General features: G+C 36.8%; 2 protein-coding genes and 1 long non-coding RNA gene across 4 annotated transcripts; all 3 read right to left on the minus strand.

Annotated features, from left to right (window-relative positions):
* Nucleotides 1-114: 114 nt before the first annotated feature.
* Nucleotides 115-8,388, minus strand: armh1 (armadillo like helical domain containing 1). Its single transcript, XM_036578089.1, has 11 exons — nt 8,183-8,388; nt 7,986-8,054; nt 7,717-7,883; nt 6,302-6,498; nt 3,955-4,039; nt 3,743-3,859; nt 3,499-3,571; nt 2,302-2,431; nt 712-789; nt 554-635; nt 115-208 (listed from the first exon to the last, which is right to left on the minus strand). The coding sequence occupies exons 1-11, from the start codon at nt 8,386-8,388 to the stop codon at nt 180-182; spliced, it is 1,233 nt and encodes a 410-aa protein (XP_036433982.1). The 3' UTR covers nt 115-179.
* Nucleotides 8,389-9,511: 1,123 nt separating this feature from the next.
* LOC118812980 lies at nt 9,512-11,183 on the minus strand. 2 transcript variants are annotated; one of them, XR_005007600.1, is made up of 3 exons: nt 11,133-11,183; nt 10,635-10,734; nt 9,512-9,560 (listed from the first exon to the last, which is right to left on the minus strand). It is a non-coding gene; the product is annotated as an uncharacterized LOC118812980 (long non-coding RNA). The 2 variants fall into 2 exon arrangements; XR_005007599.1 differs by lacking the exon at nt 9,512-9,560 and adding an exon at nt 9,584-9,619.
* Nucleotides 11,184-12,701: 1,518 nt separating this feature from the next.
* guk1b (guanylate kinase 1b) lies at nt 12,702-21,648 on the minus strand. The gene is made up of 7 exons (XM_036578091.1): nt 21,537-21,648; nt 21,411-21,452; nt 16,527-16,623; nt 14,450-14,588; nt 13,617-13,701; nt 13,442-13,527; nt 12,702-12,734 (listed from the first exon to the last, which is right to left on the minus strand). The coding sequence occupies exons 1-7, from the start codon at nt 21,646-21,648 to the stop codon at nt 12,702-12,704; spliced, it is 594 nt and encodes a 197-aa protein (XP_036433984.1).
* Nucleotides 21,649-22,450: the final 802 nt, after the last annotated feature.

Below are 22,450 nucleotides of genomic sequence, written 5' to 3' on the forward strand. Positions count from 1 at the left end.
AATAATAATAATAATAATAATAATAATAATAATTAATAGAAGAATAACACAAAGACACAGATTGACAGAGCGACTCCTGAAAAATCAGCTGTTGATTTTAATATGATTTAAAATGCATAGTTAGCATAGATATAAAAAAAAAAACTGAAGCTAGTCGGTCCACTTCTGTCCAGTTACGGTCAGGATTCTACATTCTGCTCTTCAAGTTCTGGAATGAAAGAGAGATTTTTTAATTTCATTTTGAAAAATATATAAACACCCTGGCCACTTTATTAGAAACCCCTCCCTTTTAGCTCCACCTTGCTGGTGTACAGTTAGAGATGGAAGCCCATCTGTGGATGCATAGTTTGTGCTAGCCGTCCTCTAGTGCTTCCTCAAAGTTTCTGACCACATATACATCTCTATAGTAGGTAAGTGGAGCTAACAAAGAGGTGGAGCTAACATAGGTAGTGGTTTCTAAAAAAGTAAATAAAGTGAGGAGTGTATATATGAATTCTGAAATATGAAATATGAATAAGAGAAAAAAGACAAAAACGTTTTTTTTTTTGAATACCTCTTGAAATATTTACTCTGTTTGACAGTAAAATATCAGCCTGAATTCCATCCATGCTCATGTACAGCAGCTCAGCGTTGTGCTGGAAATGTGCAGAAAGCTATATTAGAGATTTGGAATCAGTTTATCTGTAACTTGCTCCAAATGCAGTGACCCACCATGAATGAGCTGAACAGACCGGGTCCCATAGCCGTGCGCACATGTTCCTCCACCACTGGATATGAGCGCACAAAATGCTGCACAGACACAAAAATCACAATATCACTGCTGATACCAAAAGCAGCTGCAATTCTATATGAATTATCTCTCTCTCGTAGCTCATTGAATGAGGAGAAATGAGGAGAAATTGAGTGGAAAGTATAAATTCTAAACTTTCAGTCTGAACCACACTTGTGTTTACAAGTAGAATAGGAGATGTTTTATTATGATTTGTAATTGTTGTGTATCCAACTCTGTTTTGCAGAAACAGTCTTGACCCTGCCAGTGTAGGACATAAATCCAATTTATATGTAATTAATTACATAACTGTGTAATATGTAACATTTAATTAATTATAATGTAAATAATTATAGACATGCCTTTAAATATGTATGTGATGTAAATCAAACTCTTGACTGAGCAGGTTAATTAATGTCATTATGTTATGACAAATTAAGACTTACGTACGTTGTGGAATGAAGTGCAGTAGGCACACTTAAAGGGCCCATATCATGAAATACTTTCTCTTTTTAATTATAGAGTCTAGAGTACTATGTAAACACTGTTAAAGTGTCAAAATGTACTGTTCACTGCCCAGTCCATACAGTCTATATATGGACACTAGGAAAACCAGCCTGTTTTAAATTCATTATTTTTGTGATGTCATAAAAACCAACACAAATCCCTGCCTACTTAACCTACATAAGGGTAACTTGTCCATTCATGCTTAGGTTATAAGGAGTGTTTCAGCCCGCACTGCTTTTTGAGAGTCAAAATAGCAGTGGTGGACGAAGCACACAAATCATGTACTTGAGTTAAAGTAAAGGTACCCAAGGTAAAACATTACTCCAGTAAAAGTAGAAGTTCCTCCCTTTAGACTTGAGTAAAAGTACAAAAGTATTTGCCTTCAAATGTACTTAAGTAGTGAAAGTAAAAGTACTAAAATCCATGTTTGTGTCAAGTCTCTTGCTTCATTAACTCATTTTAGGTGAAAATACTCCAGTGTCCCTCTTGGTAAACCAGTCTTTTAACAGAATGTCATTAATTAGTGACGCTGATGTCTATTAAAATTATCATAAGCATAAAACACTGAAGGCGAACAGTTTCCATCAGGTAGAACTGAGTGGCTCTGAAATAACTTTTTACAAACAAGCAAAGTTTCAGTTTAAGATTTATTTGCAACTTAGTTACAAATTTAAGTTTAATAAAAACTTTAAACTCAGATTCACAAATGAGTTTCCTTTACTAAACTGCATCTGTAGGTCTCTGTTCATAAACATAAACTAGACAAAATGAATTTACAGTACAGTAACGAATTACATTTACTTCGTTACTGTCCACCACTGCAAAATAATACCACCACAGAGGTCATTTACATATATCAGCCTTAAAAGCACAGTAACAGAAAACAGCCTGTTTAATTTTATGGGATAAAGAAACGTTGGAAAATGGTACTTGGTACATAAAACCACATAAATGTCAAAAGTGGACTTATGAAAGTGGAAATATATAATGCAAGAGTGTAAAAATATGGGTGTTTTGATTTGTACCTCCAGAGCTAGACTGGCCTGTCTCTGAGCGTCTGTGTGCTCCTGATTGCCCATCGCGTACAGTAAATGGTGCACCACCCCGAGATGGATCAGGTCTTCAGACGTCTCCTGGCTGCCCTCAGCCAGCATCCTGCAACAATAACCAACATTTAACACAAGTTCAAAGAAATCTATATAAATGGACATAAGTATGACCAAAATTAGCTTAGCTTACTTTAGTCCACGTTTATAAATAACCGTGTTTCATACAGTGTCAGAAACCACATAATCCAGTCTATTAGAGACACTGAACACCTCCACACAGTCTGAGACATGTGATGATTTAGCTATGCAGTTAGCATGACGCAAACAGGGTAAATCTGATATTTTGCCAAACTATCATTTTAATGACAAACTGTTCAAAATTCTCTGTAAAATTACAGTAAATAACAGTAAAACAACAGTTTTATAATATGACCTCACAGCCACTTGGACCCCAAGATTTCTGTGATGTACTGTATTCGGACAGTAATAAGCTGCAATTAAAATACAGTAATCTGCTGTATTTTAACAACAGCAGCTGTAAAAGTAACTCAGTAGCAAGTAACATACTGTAAATTTACCTATGAATAATTGACTTTTAATTTTATCAGACCTATAAATATTTGAATCAAAAAACCCTCAAACTCTTAATCTCAATGAACATGCTTATTCACCATGTTTTGCACTGTATATCCACAGAATATGTCAAACATGCATTTAAATCGCAAATAAATACATAGGCATTTTAACTTTGCTTGGAATTCACACAATCATGAACAAAAACTTTTTACAACAATAATAAAAAACATTGAAAGTCTTTAAAACAAAACAAATGCTGAATCTTCAGAATAAAAACAAAGTGTTTTCATTAAAATGTTTACGCCTTTTTAACTCTCAGTTCCTGTCAGATCCCACAATGCTTTGGGGCATCCCGTACCCCGTAAAGCTCACTGTTAATTTCACAGCAATTAGCTGTTATCACAGGAAATATGCTAATATGCTAAGATGAGCAGATTTCACAATAAATAAAAATAAAAATGTGTATGAAATGTGGTGTAAAATACTGGGTCTGTTGTGCATCTGGGATTTACAAAATATGTGAATATGTAAACATTAATCATATTTATTTTTATCAAATCATATTTCTTTATTATAAATGATGGGCAGTGTCATTACCGTAGGGCTTTAGCCGCTGCAGCCTGCTGGACAAACAGCGGTAAGGAGTCCGTCATCTTCATCATCTCTCGATCTGAAGAAACAAGCATTTATACAGCAGCATTACTGAGATTTATGCAAATAAGGGTGAGTAACAATCTATTGCTCTGACTGATGCTACAGCTTCACTGAGAGCTGAGTGACCGCCCCTGACCACGCTAGCAACTGACTGGCCAGTGGAGAAGAAAAGGAAGTGAGGTCAAACCCTGCAGTATCTTGTGCTTGCGGACTCCTTCTCGGGCTGGTTTCAGCAGAGTGACCAGAGCACGGAGGAGAGCAGTTCTGACCTCAGTCTGCTGCAGCTCTACAATCAGCTCTATGACTGAGAAAGAGAGGACAAAGAGCTTAAATAAACAGTCACAGAAACACACCAAGGCCTGAGCAATCGGCCTAAACCACTGAAAGAAAAGCTCTCACCCTCATACTGCACCTCCAGATGGAAAGACCGCAGCAAATTCAGCAAGGGCTCCACAACAGCAGGATGAGTGGTCTTCACAATGGACTGAAAAATAGAGACGTTTTTAAATCATACAAGAGCAAAGAGAATGAAGGGAACTTTGCTAATGTACTTCAGTTCATGCTACATTAGCTAGCTACTGTATGCTGTTTACCCTACATGATGGACATATCACACTATTATATACTCAGAAAGCTGCTGCTAACAGAGGTGTAAATCTCTGCCTCCACAACAGTTCAATCACAATGCACAACTGAAAACAACTAAAACCCTTAACAGCCCGTTAAACACTTCTATAACCTAAGAATAGCTTTCTGTAGTTCCTGTAGATACTAAATAACACATTTTGGATGTAATAAGAGATTTTAAGGGGTTGAAGCATCACAAAATCTCTAAAGTCACTAAGATTAGATTTTTTTTGCCACAACTTTACTATTTTGCTACAACTTTTTTTTAAATTGTGGAATAAAGACAATGAAAATGATAGATCAATTTTTTTTTACCTTTGAAAATAGTCCAAGAATTTCATTTTGGCCAAAAATGAGAGCCTCCTTTTTGAATATTAAAATAAATGCATATAATAAATAAGAATTTAAGATTTTAATATTCCATCCATCGATGTGTCTGAATTGCCACCTACATATAGCCGAGACAAGACTAAAAAAACACCTGGGAAAGGGAGGGAACAAACTCTACACAGATGAGACCAATGATTAGGCAGGATTAGGGAGGAGAAAGACAGCAGTGGCACAAAGGGGGGTGGAATATTTCAAGGGACCAGAAGAAACATGTTTTTGCATGTGATTTTTAGGTCTACAAAAAGATTCCTCATTTAATCACTTCATTCATTAATTAATAATTGAAGATTATTGAAGACTAATTTTAGACACAGTGCCATCTGCAATGTATCTTCCATTGTGCTGCCCCTCCTTGTGTAACAATCAGTTCAGTGTGATTGGAATTAACACCAAAAAACATAAATCAGGCTTTAAAATTGAGGACGACAGTGTCACTCAGATTTGTTGATGTTAATGATGTGATGAAGCTGTCTAAACAATAACATCCCCACCCCAACCCCCCCTTCCTACTAAATAGTTTAGTGTTTTTGAGTTTTTCTGTCGCAAATCAATAGTATCACATAAGTGTTTCACTCTGTACGCTGACAACACCCTCCCTTTCAATCTCAGCCAGAATTAAATTAAAAATTAGAACCAAACACAATTCCACCACCGCGTTTTGTGAACCATAGCTGAATAAAAGAGCATGTTTTTCATAAAAAAAGAGTCATAAATCTGTCCTATACTAGCCAAAAACAGTTCATTATACAGTTTTACTTCAGTAGCCAAGATGCAGTGCTTTTGAAAAGCAACAATCATTACAAATTTGGCCAGTTGAACACAGAATATTGATCTGCATCTGTTTTACTTCATATTCAAACCTTCTTGCATCCTAGAGACGACAGCATGATGACAGTAAGTTTTGGAATTATAGAGAAATAACAAAACAGGGTTATTATGAAAATGTCTCACACTTTAAAGTTGTGAGAGGTTTTCTAAGGCAGACAGGTGAGGTAAAAGACCATGCATGAAATTTTCAGTGGGCCAAAATTCCTACTGGCGTCCCTGGAGGAGACAGAAGAGGGTGGAGCCAGGAATGGACACCTGTGACACCATGCTTTTTACACCTACATGTGTATCATTCTGCCGAATTAGTTAAAACTGTGCTCCCACATGTTATGATCTATTTAAACCCAAGTCATTAATAGAGACAGTAATAAGCTAAATATATACAAAACCATTAATCATAGAAAGGGAACTTTCTACTGGTAGGTGTCTGTCCCAAACCCAAAATTTACACTGAAAAGAAAATAAAACAATATAGAATAATCCTTAAAAATAAATTTTGAGGGCTCCTGAGTGGCGTAACCGTCTAAGCGGGGGGAAAATTAGGTAAAAATAAAAATAATAATAATAATAATAAAAAAAATAATAATAATAATTCTTAAAAAATAATTCTTGTTTGTTGTTTTTTGATCTTTTTCATTTATTTTAAAGACGAAAGATTTAGATTCATCCTGAGTGTTAAATAAAATTTCAAAAATTGCTGTCCCACGTTTTCATGTCACTACCGAAACACAAAGAGCCTTATTTTAGCCACGCCTCTGCATTTTAGAGCAGGAAGTGAGGCTGCATCCCTGTCCCTCATGGCCACACGGTGAGCATTTAGATCCCATTGCTCTGAAGTAAAGCAGTCCAAGTCAGTTAAATGAATAATCCATATAGTAAGTTAGCTCTGAGCTCAGTGTACCTGCACTGTGCGTAAGGTCTGAAGCACGAGCTGCTGGGCTTTGGGGCAGCTGCAGGCCAGCAGTGCGATCAAGCCCTTATACACCTGCTGCTGGTATGAGGGGTTCCCCTGAGCCAAGGACTCCAGCAGAGTGGACGCTGCCCTCTGCGTCTCCTCTGAACCCGACTGAGCCAAACACTCAGCTACAGCCCGCACACCTTCACAGACACAACACAGTGAGGAAATGTACTCCAGAAACAGAGACCATTATTCAGGCAATAATTCAGACAGTCACCTAGTTAAGCTGGGAGGTGTTTTTAAAATGTTATGCTTTTCAAAACTGGTTCAAACTGAAGACAATCTAAATAAGATGACAATAAAATAATAAGAATATTATTAATTCTTAAAAACATTCAAATGTTTCAAATCACCTGTTATATTAATCATAATCAATTTGTTAATCTATGTACAATAACAGTGGATTTTCGGAACAACAAATTATGAAATCATAAATAATATTCTGTAATTATCTGTTCACAATCATTTTGTCTGGAGATTTCTGAAGGCATTCTGGATATTAATTTTAATAACTTCATTCTACAAAATAATTTTATTAAAACTTCATTGTGAATATTAATTTTATTAGAACTCCATTCTGTATATTAATTTTAGACAAACTTTCTGAACATTTCTGTTATTATAATTTCCCTCTGGGCATTAATTGTAGAACTTCATTCTGGATACAATTTTATTATAATTTACACAACGGTTAGTTCCGGCCACGCAAGCTGATTGGTTGAGAAGTGTTCTAACTGTGCTGTTATTTGACAGCTGTAGGAGACGCTCAAGCCATTTGAACGTTTTTACTTCTTACTTTGCCACAAACAGAAAATGGACACTTTTAAGATCACATTTGACCGACAGCCGATTTGGTCAGACTTTGAAGATGAGACTACACCAAATTCCCAAACTGTCAGTTGGTCTGTGTGGAGCTGGAGAACGAACTGCCGGCTGTGCAGCGAGTGGGCGGAGCTCGTTACTCTGATGTAGCAACAAGCTGCTTGTTAAGGAACTATAATTTGGTGAAGGAACTGAGAACATTAAAACATATTAAACGCCGCGTTCACGGCCCAGTTTATTAATTTATTACTTTATTTATTTAATTGTTGTATAAAAGCAATAGAACACTCGAGGAGTGTGTTATCGCCAATAACATCACGGCTGTGATGATCTACGGCGACCAAATCACAGCCGTGATGTTATTTCGCGATAACACACTCCCTCGGTGTTCTACTGCTTAAATAACAGCTTCACGCTTGTTACCGGAAACCTGTGATGATTAATATTGTATCAGAATCACTTTATACAAGTATCTGCATCAAAATTAGTTTCATATTGAAAGAGTGATTCCAACTTTTGAGCAGTAGTATGTTTACCATAGCTTTCACAGATGAGCTCCTTGTTCTTGCGTCCAGCGTTGGAGATGATGTTCAGCAGGTGGAGAGCTTGAGCCTTGTCCGGCTCTTTGGTCTGCTTCTGACCCAGAATCTCCAGCAGGGTCAGCACGCCTCCCACCTCCAGAAACTCCTTCACATACCGGATGCTGACAATACAGAAAAAAAAACAAAACATATGAGGTCAGCCTGCTTCTCTCTGAGGTCAGCGAGATGTTCGTGGCAGCAGAAGCACAGAACAGCTCTCTTACTTGCTGGTAGCTGAGAGGAAAACTCCCAGTGCTTTCAGCTGGAGATCCAGACATGTGCCAAACATGTAGCTGAAGAGAAGACAGTAAAGGAAACAACATGATAACCATCACTATCATTATATATATATATATATATATATATATATATATATAGTATTATTTGACTCTGAGAGCAGTCAGATTCTGTGTGTGGATACGTGAGTCTGATCCAGGCAGTGATGCGAGACAGAAACAGGCTGGCTGCCTGAGCGAACTCCAGCTCCAGCTCCGGACTCGTCTTTCCAGAGTTTTGGGACAGGAAGGACAGCAGCATGCGCCGGCGGACACGCTCACTGCCCCGGTCCCACTCACGCAGAAAAGTCATCAGCCTTCGGCCAGCGGCCTGCTCCGCACTGCTGGACATGCTTACAGCATCAATACACCTGAGAGGGGAACGTTTGTATATCGCTGCTGTCAGAGCAAAACCTCGTATCTTCAACATGATAACATCACAGGAGAGGGAAGAAACATATTTTACTTTAAATTACATTACTTTTAATGTAAGTCAATGAGTGTGTATTCATGCACTCAATAATCCGATCATAATCGGATTTCTGCAGTTATCCGATTATTCAAATGGTCATGCAAACACTCCGATCTAGAAATCAAATTAAGAAATATTAGAGGCTGGATTTTAGCTCAGTAATCAGATTTCTCAGTGCATGTAAACTCTCACTCCGATTTTTATTGGATTTCTCAGTCTGCGCATGCGCGAGATCAGACGGTGGACGTCGCGAGACGCAGCAAAACACTTTTGGAGCGGTGCTGAAACCAAACACGAAATAAAGGATTTAAATATTCTTCATCTTCTAGATGATGTGTATTTTCAGGTAAAGTGGTGTGATGTTTAAAAAAAGCCACAGCATCAAGTTTGAGTTTACTTTACGTTTACATCACGTCTTCTTCTGTGAGTTTATTGGCTGGTTGTAAAGCAGAAATCTGATCACTGTCTGAGTCACGTAGACCCGGAGTTTTCCATTATCTGATTACCTAAGTGCATGTAAACGTGTTAATCGGATTACTGAAAAATCTGATTTTCTGCAGTTATCAGATTATTGAGTGCATGTAAACTCATTCAATGGAACCAGACTTTATTCCAAGCAATTTTGGGTCGTTTCTTTTGGTCAGCCCTTCATGAAACTTACACATAATGTAAAGGCCAACAGGCATTTTTAAATTACGTCAAAAACTGAAAATCGGCAAACATGGAGATGAGGTTTTGTTCGACAGCAGCGATATGTCATATTTAATGTTCACATCATCATAATTATTATCATGGTCTTCATCTAAGTCTACTCTGTGACACTATAATAATTATTCTTTTTTATGATTAATAATTTATTCGTTTTATTATTATTATTATTATTATTATTATTATTAGAGGTGTGTATAAAAAGTAAAAGTAAAAGCACCTTTCCAAAAAAGAACCGTAGTAGAAGTACAAACGAGCCAGGACACAAAACAACGTACCTAACTTCTTAGTCCATCCAGCATCTATCAGCACAGGAACTGCAGTTTGTCAGACTCTGTTCTTCTCTTTTTGATGCACGTTTGGACAAAAATAAAGTGACAAACCTCAAACGTCAGAGATGTGACTGTAAACAGGGCAGTACAGATATGATCACCGACAAAACAGATTGAAATTAAACACAAAAAAAGAAATTAGGAGCTAAAAGTTAATGACTAAAATGGAACTGAAAAAAGTAGATTCCTTTTCTCAAAAACAATTAAAAGTACACTCTCTAAAAAGGTGGTTCTTCAAGGGTTTAGTAAAGCAAATGGACACTCAAAGAACCATTTGCAGGCTTAAAATGTTCTTTGCATGAACCAGATTGACAGAGAATGTGTTGTATATTGTTCTTTATAGAACCTTTTTTTGAAAATGGTTCTATATAGCACCAAAAAGCATTCTTCTGTTGTCACAAGCTTGACATCGTCACAATATAAGAACCCTTTTTGGTGCTACATAGAACCATTTTTGAAAAAGGTTCCATATTGAACCATATACAACACATTCTCCATCAATCTGAAGAACCATTTCACCATACAAAGAACCATTTAAGCACAAAAAGATGTTTCTTCAAGGGTTCTTTAGTAAAGACAATGGTTCTCTGTAGAACCATGAACACAGAATGAACTATTTCTTTTGACTGATGGAGAATGTGTTTCATATGAAGAACCTTTTCAAAATTGGTTCAATATAGCACCAAAAAGGGTTCTGCTATTGTTTACAAGCTTGACATCATACAGTAGCAGAACCCTTTTTGGTGGTACAGAGAAGCATTTTTTTTGTTTAAAAAAAAAGGTTCTCTAACCTTAGAACCATATACAACACATTTCCCATCAATCTCAAGATCCATTTTACCATACAAAGAACCATTAAAGCATGTAAAGTGTTCTTTGAGTGTTTATGGTTCTATACAGAACCACTGTATTTATAAAGAGCCATTTTTAAGAGTGCAGGAAAAAATGGTTCCAATTAGAATTCATGGTTCCAAACAGAAACATGTTAAAATAAAGTAGTTCCAAATAAAAACTGTTAAAGAACCATTTTTAAGAGTGTAGAAGTAAAGGTTCTATCATTTGAAAATATTCACAGTTACTACCCACCTCTGGGTTTACTGCTGCTCCAGGTTCGTTAACCAGCTTAGTCAACTTCTTTAAAGTTTTCTCTGATTTGGTCCGTATAAGCTGCAAACTGTGGTTGCTGCTGTGTATTAAATCAATTTATGACATTTACATGAGTAGCTATATTTCCTGCTTCACTACTGATAAAACATCGCCAGTCATATTCATATCACTCATATTTTATATACTTGTACAGATATATATTTATAGTATCAAGTTAACATTACAAATACGAGGCTTAAGTTGGCTTCCTATTCGAATTTTCCCGTTCCACCTTAAATGCTGCAGCTGTTCATATTAGTATAACGCGCCAGAGTGTAACTGCAGCACCATTTAAGGTGGAACCGGGAAATTCGAAGAAGAAGCTGGCGAATACAACGCTGACTTCAGTCTCGTGACAACATTAGTAACTGAATTCTACATAACTTTAAACCAAAATCTAATAATTTTCAAAGATATGTAGATTAATTAATTGTTTACCGATTAGCCTGCAGTGTTTATCCGTGTTTACGGTTGACACTTACAGTTGCTAGGCAACGGCTACAGAGTACGGCATCCACAGAGGGACAAACGGTTCGGTGCTGTAACGGTTTTGCTGAGAAATATATCAAAATATAGCTCACTGACAATGACCAGCCAGTCCACCTCCTTATTTCTACGCTCATTGTCCATTTTATCAGCTCCACTGACCACATAGGAGCACTTTGTAGTTCTACAGTTACAGACTGTAGTCCATCTGTTTCTCTGTGTACTTTGTTACCCTGTTCTTCAGTGGTCAGGACCCCCACAGGACCACCACAGAGCAGGTATTATTTGGGTGGTGGGTCTTTCTCAGCACTGCAGTGACATTGACATGGTGGTGGCATGTTGGTGTGTGTTGCACTGGTACGAGTGGATCAGACATAGCAGTGCTGCTGGAGTTTCATGTAGTAACTTTCTGTGATGGAGCTTTTAGCGGTGGACGTCTGGTTCCTATCACCACCACTGTGAACAATTCTGACTCGGTAAGTTTCTCTAGAACAGAGCCTTTCACATCAAACCACTCTGAAAGGCTTTATTTACATTTTAACCATTTAATGATGGAGAAATAATCAAAAATCTGTGGAATTCCCTGTTAAAAATGCATGTATGTCAGACAAGGGGCAGTGAAAACACGGTTTCCTATCCTAATGGCATTTGGCTCACAGCCACATTGTGTCTAGCGTAACAATTCAGGCCTATATTCTTCTGTTTTTGGATCTTTTTGGTCTAAAATAAAATTCTAAAACTCCAAAGAGAGAAGTGCGAGTAACAGTAGAGCAGCCCAGGAGCTGAGCTAACACAATAGAAAGAAATGAAACCCAAAAAGAGGAGCTAGGAACTAAATGATGTTTAGTGCCAATTTACCAAAGAGTGGAAAACACAAATGTTGATGTTTACAGTTTTATTTCATTAATAAGTTTACCTTTCAATGCATGTAATTCCAGACAGTTCTAGTGCTTTTCCATTTGTGAAGCCAAGCGTTTTCCTTTATTTTCCTTTATATATGTTTATTGAACACTGTCAACCACTAACATCCCAATACATACATGAATAACATGCAGAGCTAATTACTGGACATGTAATTCTACAGTCCTAAGCTTTACTCCGGCCAGTGCATGTGGTACCACTTTAACGTGTTATGCAGAAGTAATGCCCTATGTCAGTGACACATACAGTGATATTCTTAGAGACTTTTCACTGAGAATGCAACTGTTCATATCTTTCAGCAGCTGGGTCAGAGGAACATGCCATTTATTCTCCATACAGGACGCAGAAAATCGAAAAAAGAGCTTTTGTTTATTATGTAAAGATGTGGAACATAGTCATTTGTTTTAAATAAACCTGTTTCAGGGTCAGTTTCCCTTATAACAAGGGGCTTTGTGGTGACCATAACTCAGAATTAAATATTAAATGATGATCATTATTGTGAATGCCTTGCACTCCTGCATCCTGACTGCGTGCTAGAAGGCTGGACCGAAAGGCTGCATGTCCATTCTGACAAAGGAAATAGTGGCGGCTTTTCTTCTCTTACTTTTTGGCATCCTGAACCTTCTGAATTTCCTGTAGGATAAAAAAAAAATGTTAAATTGAAGGGGAGTTCCACCCATTTTTCTAAATTTCTGCATAACTAAACGGGTAAGATGTAAACAGAGTTTTTTAGTTTTTTGTTCTAGAGAAACTTACAGAGTCAGAATTGTTCACAGTGGTGGTGATAGGAACCAGACATCCACCTCTAAAAGCTCCCTTAGAGAAAGTCACTACATGAATGTGCTTCCTGAGACGTTGTTTTATGATAGTTTTAAGGTTTTGGCCTAAAACGGATGTTTTAAAAGCCATTCACGGTGGAGGGCTACAGGGAGGGTGTTATGCGGTAAAATAGTCCCACAGAAAGCTTATTTTTTCGCATTTATCTCTATTTTACCACCATCAACATTCCATATAAAAGCTCAGAGGAGCTTTGTGTGTAGGTTCTCTGGTGGTTTTGGTAAAGAACTCTCTACAACGAACCGTTTCACATCAAACCACTCAGATTGACTTTGTTTACATCTCAGCAACTGAATCATGCAGAAACCTGTGATGCGTAAGTTTTAATTTCAGAAATATTCAGCTCTGGACCTCAGATCTAAAACAGTCCTGAATTTTATAGTCATTAGTATTTAAGTTAACTGGTGTGTTAATGTCATGTTTGTCTTCCTAACTAAGCTTGTAGCGCCTGAAGCTCGAGGACTGCGATGTGAATATTTCAGAGTATTCGTTTTGAGAATTACCTCAATAAGAACATTTTTAAGCTTCTCATAGGCTTCATCCAGATCATTGTTAATGATGACCAGGTCAAAAACGCCTGGTTCCTTACCTGCACAGAGAGAGAGATACTATCAGCACTGAGCCAGAGCAAGAAAGAATGAATGAATGAATGAATGAATGAGCTGATGTTTTATTTACTGAGCTCCATGTCGATTCGGGCTGCCTCCAGACGTTTCTGTAAGCTTTCCTCCGTTTCCGTCTTTCTGTCTCTGAGGCGCTGCTCCTGCAAGACCAATGAACGTTTCTCAGTAAAAATTCTGCACTGAAATTTGCAGAAAAATTCCAAATTCCATATTTGTTCTCTTATGTTTTCTGTAGAGGATGTGTTAACGTGTTTTCACTTTTATGAAATAGATAGATCGATAGATAGATAGATAGATAGAAAGAATATAAGTAGATAGATAGATAGAAAGAATATAAGTAGATAGATAGAAAGAATATAAGTAGATAGATAGATAGATAGATAGATAGATAGATAGAAATGAGTGGATGAGTGGATTAAAAGAAATGATCCAAAATTACTCAGGAAAAAAGTCTGGTTCCATTGACTTACATTAAAAGTAAGTCAATGGAACCAATGGAACTCCTGTAAAGTTACCATTTTGGAGATACAAGGTTTTCTCTGGACAACAGCGATATATACACACATAAATGTGTGTGTGTGTGTGTGTGTATGTGTGTATGTGGATGTATATGTAAATATGTCACTTTCCACATTAATAATTGTTATTATATATCACTTATATAAAGCTATAATCCTTCCTTCCTTCATTTTAACAGCCTCTTACTAAATATTTGAAATCTGTGTAGTTGTTCAGTTACAACATCTTAGAGAAAAATTATGAGGCATAAATAAATATTTACCAGCAACATTTTGTTTTTATTTTATTTTAAACTTAAAAAAAATTGTTTTTCCAAACTTTTGAAGTGTGGGGTTAACTATCATGTGTGCTGCTGTCTGTGTGTGTTACCAGTATCTCCATGGACGGAGGCTGGATGGATATGTAGATGGGGTTCAGGTCAGTCTGCTTGATGTTTTTCACTCCTTGAATGTCGACGTCCAGGATGCAGATCAGGTTCTGGGCCTGAACGTCCTCTATAGACGACTTGCTGACGAGTGAAATGATAGAAAATATTAAATTAAGGACTGATTCTACATCAGACTGCAAGTTAACATAATGCAAATGCAAAGGAACAGCCTGATTCACCTGAACCTCAAAGAGCTAACGTTAGAAAAAGGCAGCACACTGTGCTGCAAGACTCTGCTTTGTCCGACAAAAGAGTGACTGTTCTTCACAGTGGTGAAACACGGCACTCCCAGACCCAAACAACAAGCCCAATCTGAAATACAGTCACAATGTATAAAGACTGCAGTCCCTCCTGCTCACCTCCAGAGGGCAACACAGATCCCTCTGCGTCCACTACAGAGATTATTTGTGCCATTTGGGTTCCTTACCCACCTCTGTTGCCTGTTTTTAGGCCTTAGCTTCTCAGGCTTGGGTTTTGCCTCTTGTGACGCTGTCAGACTTTTTGCCCAAGTCAAGTTTTCTTTTGTCGTTTATTCATTTGAGCTCTGTTCTTTCACTCTCCAATAGAAGTCAGTGTTAGTGCTTATAGTCAGCAACACATCAGGCAGATTTCAAGGCCCAAGTGGGGCCGATATATAGACTCAGATCCAAATATGTGTATATATATTCGGATGGTGGTGAGGTTCACCTCACGGGCCAATCCAAAGCTGACTTAACAGCAGAAGGAAAAACATTCATAACTTTTAGTGGAAGTTAATGAACACTCAGCTCATCATGACATATTATAAAGGATAGCAGGAAATTTCAAATGATGTCCAAAAATGGATAGATAGATAGATAGATAGATAGATAGATAGATAGATAGATAGATAGATAGATAGATAGACAGTAGATACATAGATAGATAGATAAATAGACAGTAGATAGATATATAGTAGATAGATAGATAGATAGATAGATAGATAGATAGATAGATAGATAGATAGACAGACAGATAGATAGATAGTAGATACATAGAAAGATAAATAAATAGTAGATAGATAGATAGATAGATAGATAGAAAGATAAATAGATAGACAGTAGATACATAGATAGATAAATAGACAGTAGATAGAAAGATAGATAGATAGATAGAAAGATAGATAGATAGATAGATAGATAGATAGATAGATAGTATGACTTAAATACGGCTGTTATCAAACTAAATCATACGTAAGGTCATTATAAGGGAAATGAGACGTCCCTCAGTAACTCCTTCTGTGGCAGTGTGGATTATCAGGCTGGTGGGATTAGGGCTGACTGCCAGCTCCATTGGTTCTTTTCCCTAATCTTGCTAAGATTAAACACGACACTGTGAGTACAGAGCAACAGGTGCCGCTGTGGATTTCTCCTGAACCAACACGAGCCAGAGCAGCTTCAGCAGCTCCATCTTACCTCAGGTTAACTAAATGTGCCCAAGGTTAAATAAGGTCATTTTACAGGATGGAGAAGGTCAGAAAAATAATATGGCCAAAGTTTAGAATCCCTATTTAAAAGTTAGGAATCACTGGTTTTAATAATATAGATAAATGTATAAAATCACATATGCTAGTTCTGTGGAACTTTACAGGTTAAAGATAATTGGTAGGAAGCTAAATGTGCAGAAGTGTGTTCTCTGGATCTGGAAACATATTTTCACTTAAATGAACAACATGTCAAACTTTTGCGTCTGACTGTATCTTAAAGGTTTAGTAACAAAAACAGGCTGTTTCCTTCAACGGGACAGAGAGAGGTTGGAAAAGGGTCATGCAAAAATGTGGGTATGTAAATTTGGCCATGTTTTCAGTTTTTGAAAACCCTCAAAAGTATAAATTAGGCTTTCGGCAAAAAATAAAATACGTAAATGCAGCACACAGTGTTTAAATAAACTGAATAAAACAGCCAGGAATGTTAATGGTAAGTGATTCCAAACTCTTGGACAGTAGAGAGTGCGGTAAGCTTTCCATCAGCACTACTTGCTCTTACTGTGGCAGGACTTTACCTGGTGCCGTACATGTTTCCAGAGAACTCTGCGTTTTCAATAAACTCCCTGTTGTCGATGGCCTCCTGCATCTTCTCTCTGGTGACGAAGTGGTAATCTGCAGCAGGAGCAGATGGAGGATTACTGGTAAGACTCAGTGAGTTAAGACGGTTTGTTAAAGACTGCAGTGGGAGAGTCATGGTGTCTCTAACGCCTAGAGAAGCTTCACTGAAACAATGCACATGTTCAGTGGCATCTACTCAACAACAAACTCTGCACTGCACTGCTGGTGTAGAGGAGCAAAAAAGACCTCAGATAATCCTTCACTAATTCAAATCCAGACTCGATTAGATGACAAATAATCATCTAATCTATCAATTCATTAATCATCTGTTATCTTTTTTAAATGATAGTTGACGCTTGAGTGAATCACTTGTGAGAGATGTTTTTGAAAGAACTTAAGCTTTGAAAAAACTTCATAGCATGCAAAATTTCAAAACTGTGCTCCATGGTTAAAATGTAGGTTCACAAATGGATTTTTAATTTTACTGAAGCCACTTTGAACTCATCTCAAAACTGTGCTCTAAAGAAATCTAAGGTTTTTCCATTGACTAGTTTACTGCTTTATTATTAAGGAGTTCTATCACATCTAAAAATCTTGATGAGACGTAACTCTTCTGTTTCAGGTAACGCTTGTAGAAAATAGTCCCTTTTGAGAAAATGTAGGTTTAAAAAAGGCCAACAAACTGGATTTTTACAGCATAAGTGAAACTCATGTTGTAACTTCAAATCACTGCTGTTGGAACAAAACCTTGTATATCTATTTTCGCTGTTTTTCAGTTTTTGACAATATTTGAAAATGCCTGTTGGCCTTTACATTGAGTGTAAATTCCATGATGAATAGACCAAAAGAAACTAAATATACGTGTAAAAACGTCTGGTTCCATTGACTTACATTAAAAGTACAGTAGGTTTTTTTCCTTCTCCTGTAAAGTCATCATTTTGGAGATACGAGGTTTTTTTCCGACAACAGCGATATACATTATGCAGAAATGAATCATTCATGGGTCTGATAAAAGTGTAGGAACACAAAATAAATAAATAAATTAAAAAACTGCCTGTAGGATTAAATTTTCATGCTGTGCCAAAAAAGTACACCAATAAATACTCCAATAAATGCCCTTGTTGTGATAATGTATTAACTAGTTATTTTATGGTGAAATATAATTCTTAGTGATGTATTTATACCCAGTTAATATTGTAAATCAGCTTAGTAATCCAGTGAAACTATGACTGTGTGTGTATGTGTGTGTGTGTGAGTGAGTAAGTGATGGTAGGAATGCATGTTTTATCTTGTATGTAAATGTCAGGTACTGTGCACTGTGAGCTCCTGTAACCAAAGCCAAATTCCTAGTGTGTGTAAGCAAACCTGACCAATGAATCTTGATTCTGAAAATGTTCATGTGAGTTATTAAATTCATTTGTCCATTTTTCAGCTGTATTGCAAAGCATATGACAACCTGTGGCTTATAATTACTGTAAACTGCATGTGCTCATACTATTATGATTATTATTAATACTATTATGATCATCCCTCCACAACAGCCAGGAGAAGAGTTTCTACAGAGCAACACAAACACGTCACTCACACTACTGCAGTCACAGGCATTTCTACACAGAACGCTAAAACTGTTTCACTGTTGTGGTTCAAATAAATGACCTTGTTGTGATAATGTATTAACTAGTTGTTTTATGGTGAAATATAATTTCTTAGTGATGCGTTTATACCCAGTTAATATTTTAAATCAGCTCTGTAATTCAGTGAAACTATTGGAAGCACAGCTTTGACATTTGCATGGTTACATTAATAAGAGGATTTTGGTTGGAATTTTTCATGGAAATTCATGACCTACCAGGCTATAGGTGAGCTGGCAGGAGAAGAGTTTCTACAGAGCAACACAAACACGTCACTCACACTACTGCAGTCACAGACATTTCTACACAGAACGCTAAAACTGCTTTACTGTTGTGGTCCTCAGGACTCGGCACGTCACATTTCAGAGTTTTCTTGCTCAAACACACTTGACTTGGCTTATAATCCTGTAATGGGTTGAATTGTGTGTGAGAGAGCACAGAAAACCAGAAAATGAATTGTACCTGATGGTGGGGTGGGTGGGGGGGGGCACAGTCATTAGCATTACAACAATGTGTAATATGCTGGATTAATAGGACTTTATCCTACATTTATGGATATGAAAAAGAGAATAAATTGGCAGGTGGCTTTTAAATGAATTAACCTGTTTACTGAGTAATCTGTACAGACAGAAAAACACATGGTGTCAGTCATGATTAAGCACAATGTATGGATCTGGATGTCAATGCATCATCAGTACTTTTTAATCCTTATCAGCCAATCCGAGTGTCTTGCCAGCAGGCAGCATGTAGAACTGGAGTTACACACTCGCAGTGTGCTATCGTGTTTTCTATCACTGCGTAAAGGATGAACAAGGTTGCCTTTATTGTTGAATACACTGTGATGTTCTTCCCAGCAACCACACATGCTTATTTAGTTGGTAAATGAGTGATGGGTTTGTTTAGTCTGAGTTATGGTAACAGACCACTGATGTGTAACATTTTACTATGCATGTATTGTGAAGAATGGTGGTTTACATAATAAATATCTATGGATGCTTTGTTATATTACATTCTTCAAATATCAAATAAATGTACCAACAGAACTAAGAAATCATATGACTAATGGCAAAGAGCAGATTAAACAGCAGAAACAGCTGCAGTTTTGCATCAGCCTTAAAGGATTAAAGTAATGAGCGATGCAAGGCCTTGCATTAAATTGAGTTTTGTGATTTTACCGCAGTTAAGGTGGGTTGTTAGGCATAATGTGATCCATGCAAAATAGAAAATGATCAGTGTTCAAATTTATTAACAATTATCGCAAGAAACAAAAGCTTCTGCCAAGTAATGTAGTTCATTAACACTAGACTATGGTTGCCAAGCATTATTCCATAAACAGCACAACATCTTAATGATTAAGATAATCGCTGACATTAATCTGGATGTTTTTAGTTTGCTAGTCCACTCTAGACCACTCTAGTTAGTTAAGTCTTAAGTGTTAGTTAACCCTGCTGGAAAAAAAACAGAATTGACCAGAAAGGCTGGTCATCCGCAGAACCAGCATATGCTGTGTTCTGGATGTAGATGTGTTGGTCAGCAGCAATGTAAGTTAATGTACTTGCCACCAGCAAAACTAGCATATGTTGTGTTTTGGATGCTGGTATGCTGGTCAACCAGCATGACTATGCTCAGTGATGAGCTAAACCAGCAACAGACCATCATAAACCAGCAAAATCAATGCTGTTTTTTTTCAGCAGTGAAGTGCAATGCATTATTTCTCCAGATAATGCATTATTTCTGCAGTAATAACTTGCTGCATTATTACAGAATTCACTTTATATTGATTATTTTATTTTCAACAGCTTCAGACGCAGCTCAGCCAGTCAAACTAATATGTATTGAAAAATGTATGGTAAAAAGTTCCAATTCTAAAATCTGATTAGCTAAGCTAAGCCACGTCTGACAAAAATTGAATTGCTAGGCCAAGTCACTAAAAGCATACTCTAAACTAACTACATTTCTTGGTGGAACAGTTGTTTTGTTTGTGGTTATTATTAATTGTAACTTAAATTATTTATTTCAAAAGTGTGTATTTTATCATATTACATTGTCACAGTTTTCTAAAAGCATCTTCACGCCATGCCTAAGAACAGCCCTTATCTGTAGCACAGCAATGAACAGCATCTTGTGGCTCATTGCTTTATTTTGATGTTCATATGATTTTTCTTCCAAATTTATGAAAAATCAGCTGGAAAACATTATTAATGGAAAATTTGCACTAACATCTCTCATCAGTCACCAGCTGACAGCTGTACTCTACTACTTCATTGTTTTCAACCTTACCTGAACCTAAACCTGAACATTTTGCTAAAAGCAGATGACACAATTATAATTTAATTTTCATTGTAAATAGTGATTTATATCATGAACTTATTTTGGTATTAAAGCTTGTTGTGATGCTAATGATTAACCAGGTGTTAGGTATTGTGCCACTGGGGATTCTCTTAGGGTGAAATAGGACACATCTAGAAAACACAGGGGGCTATTTTCAAAAGCTTTTTACTCCAAAGTGCACACTGGCATTGAAATCTTCAAAAACCAACCATGACTTCTAATCGTCTAATCGTGGCCTGAATTGTTAACCACTTTTCCACATGTTTGGAATTGAGAAAGATGAAAGTAACCCCCCATCACATTAATGATGAGAATGATCTGAGATATTGATTATGATTCAGTAGCTGAAATATGATCTACACCTTCAGATGATACAGAGGATAGGACGTCTGCTACGGGTAGTAACGTAGCCCCCAGAAGCATTGGGAGACAATTGAGTCCTATGGAGAAACAACAAAAGGCACATTGGGGAGAAAATAAATACATTTTTTACCCCCATCATTTTTAGCAACAGTTCACTTGGGAGTAAGAAGCAACAAAGCTTCATTGTCAGTGTGTTGTGAAGTTACAGTCAAGCCTTACTCTGAGGGTAGAAGGGCTATTTTAGAAAGGGAATCATGGGTAGAGAGTTTGGTTTGGTTGTAAAGTGTCCTGGAGATTGATCCAAACTGTGAAGGATATCTATACCTGCACCATGGCATTCCAAGTATTTGGAAGATTATTGATGTTTTTGTCCAATTTTTGTCTTTTGCTATACTAAAAGTCATATTTTTCTGTATTTTACCACAACAATACTGTCTGTAAACCCATTTTAACCATCTTTTCAGACTTTTTTTTTTATAGATTCTGCTTTCCAGGTTGTGAGAAACTCCAGCTTACCTTTGCCGTTCTCTTCTCCGGGACGAGGATTCCTAGTTGTATCTGCGATAAGGAAGATCGAGCTTAATGAAATTTGTCAGAGAGACTGTAAGTTTTGAAGTTTGAAGGCAGGAAAAGGTTACTTACGGGAGACACTGAACCCAAAGACGCCCTCATATTCTTTCATCAGCCTCTTGAGCAGAGTGCTTTTCCCAGCCCCGGATGGGCCACTCAGAACTACTGGCCTGGGTCCTGACATTTTCCTGAGAAATAGACAAAAACACAAAGGAAACTGTTTCCACAGATTAAATTCACACAGACTGCCTAAAGCTATAAATGGGCAGATTTACTGAAAGAGGCACAGATTACAGTGAGCTGGTAGGGGTGGCCAGTTTAGGATTTCCATGCAAATGAACATATATGTAACACTGTAATTAACATAGTTGTGTGCAAAAGTTTGGGCACCCCTGGCCAAATGACATATTTTGTTGATTTTCTGAGTGTCTGACTCTAAATAAGTTACCCATCCTCTACAGAGAAAAAACTGCACATTTTAATATACAATTACTGTTATTTGCTGAATTTAACATATTTGGGGAGACAAAACATAAAATGTGGCCTGTGCAAAATGTTATATTTTATAGTTTATTATTTTCCAATATGTTAAACTTGGCAAATAAATAGAAATTGTTAACTTCTTTTTACTTAGAAAATCAGTAAAACATATAATATGACTGGGGGTGTTAAAACTTATATAATCTAAAATGTATAAAATAATATATAAAATACGTGCAAAATATTGGTAAATAGCAGCTTAAAACATTGTTGTACTTAACAATGTTGTTATACTTAAATTTAGTGTAACATAATGTGATTATGTTAGTATTATGTATAGTAGGGAGCAAATGAATAAAAGAATAATTCATGTGCTTGAAAAACACTCTTTTTTGTCTATGCAGCAACAATTTCAGCCATGTTAGCAAAAAAAGCAGATATTTTCTCAGACGTTTAACAGAAAAAATCGAAATATTTTTGCACTTTGAGAGGGAAACGTCTATAAA

Source organism: Colossoma macropomum, unplaced genomic scaffold (genome assembly GCF_904425465.1).
Source record: "Colossoma macropomum unplaced genomic scaffold, Colossoma_macropomum, whole genome shotgun sequence".
Classification (NCBI taxonomy): Eukaryota; Metazoa; Chordata; class Actinopteri; order Characiformes; family Serrasalmidae; genus Colossoma; species Colossoma macropomum.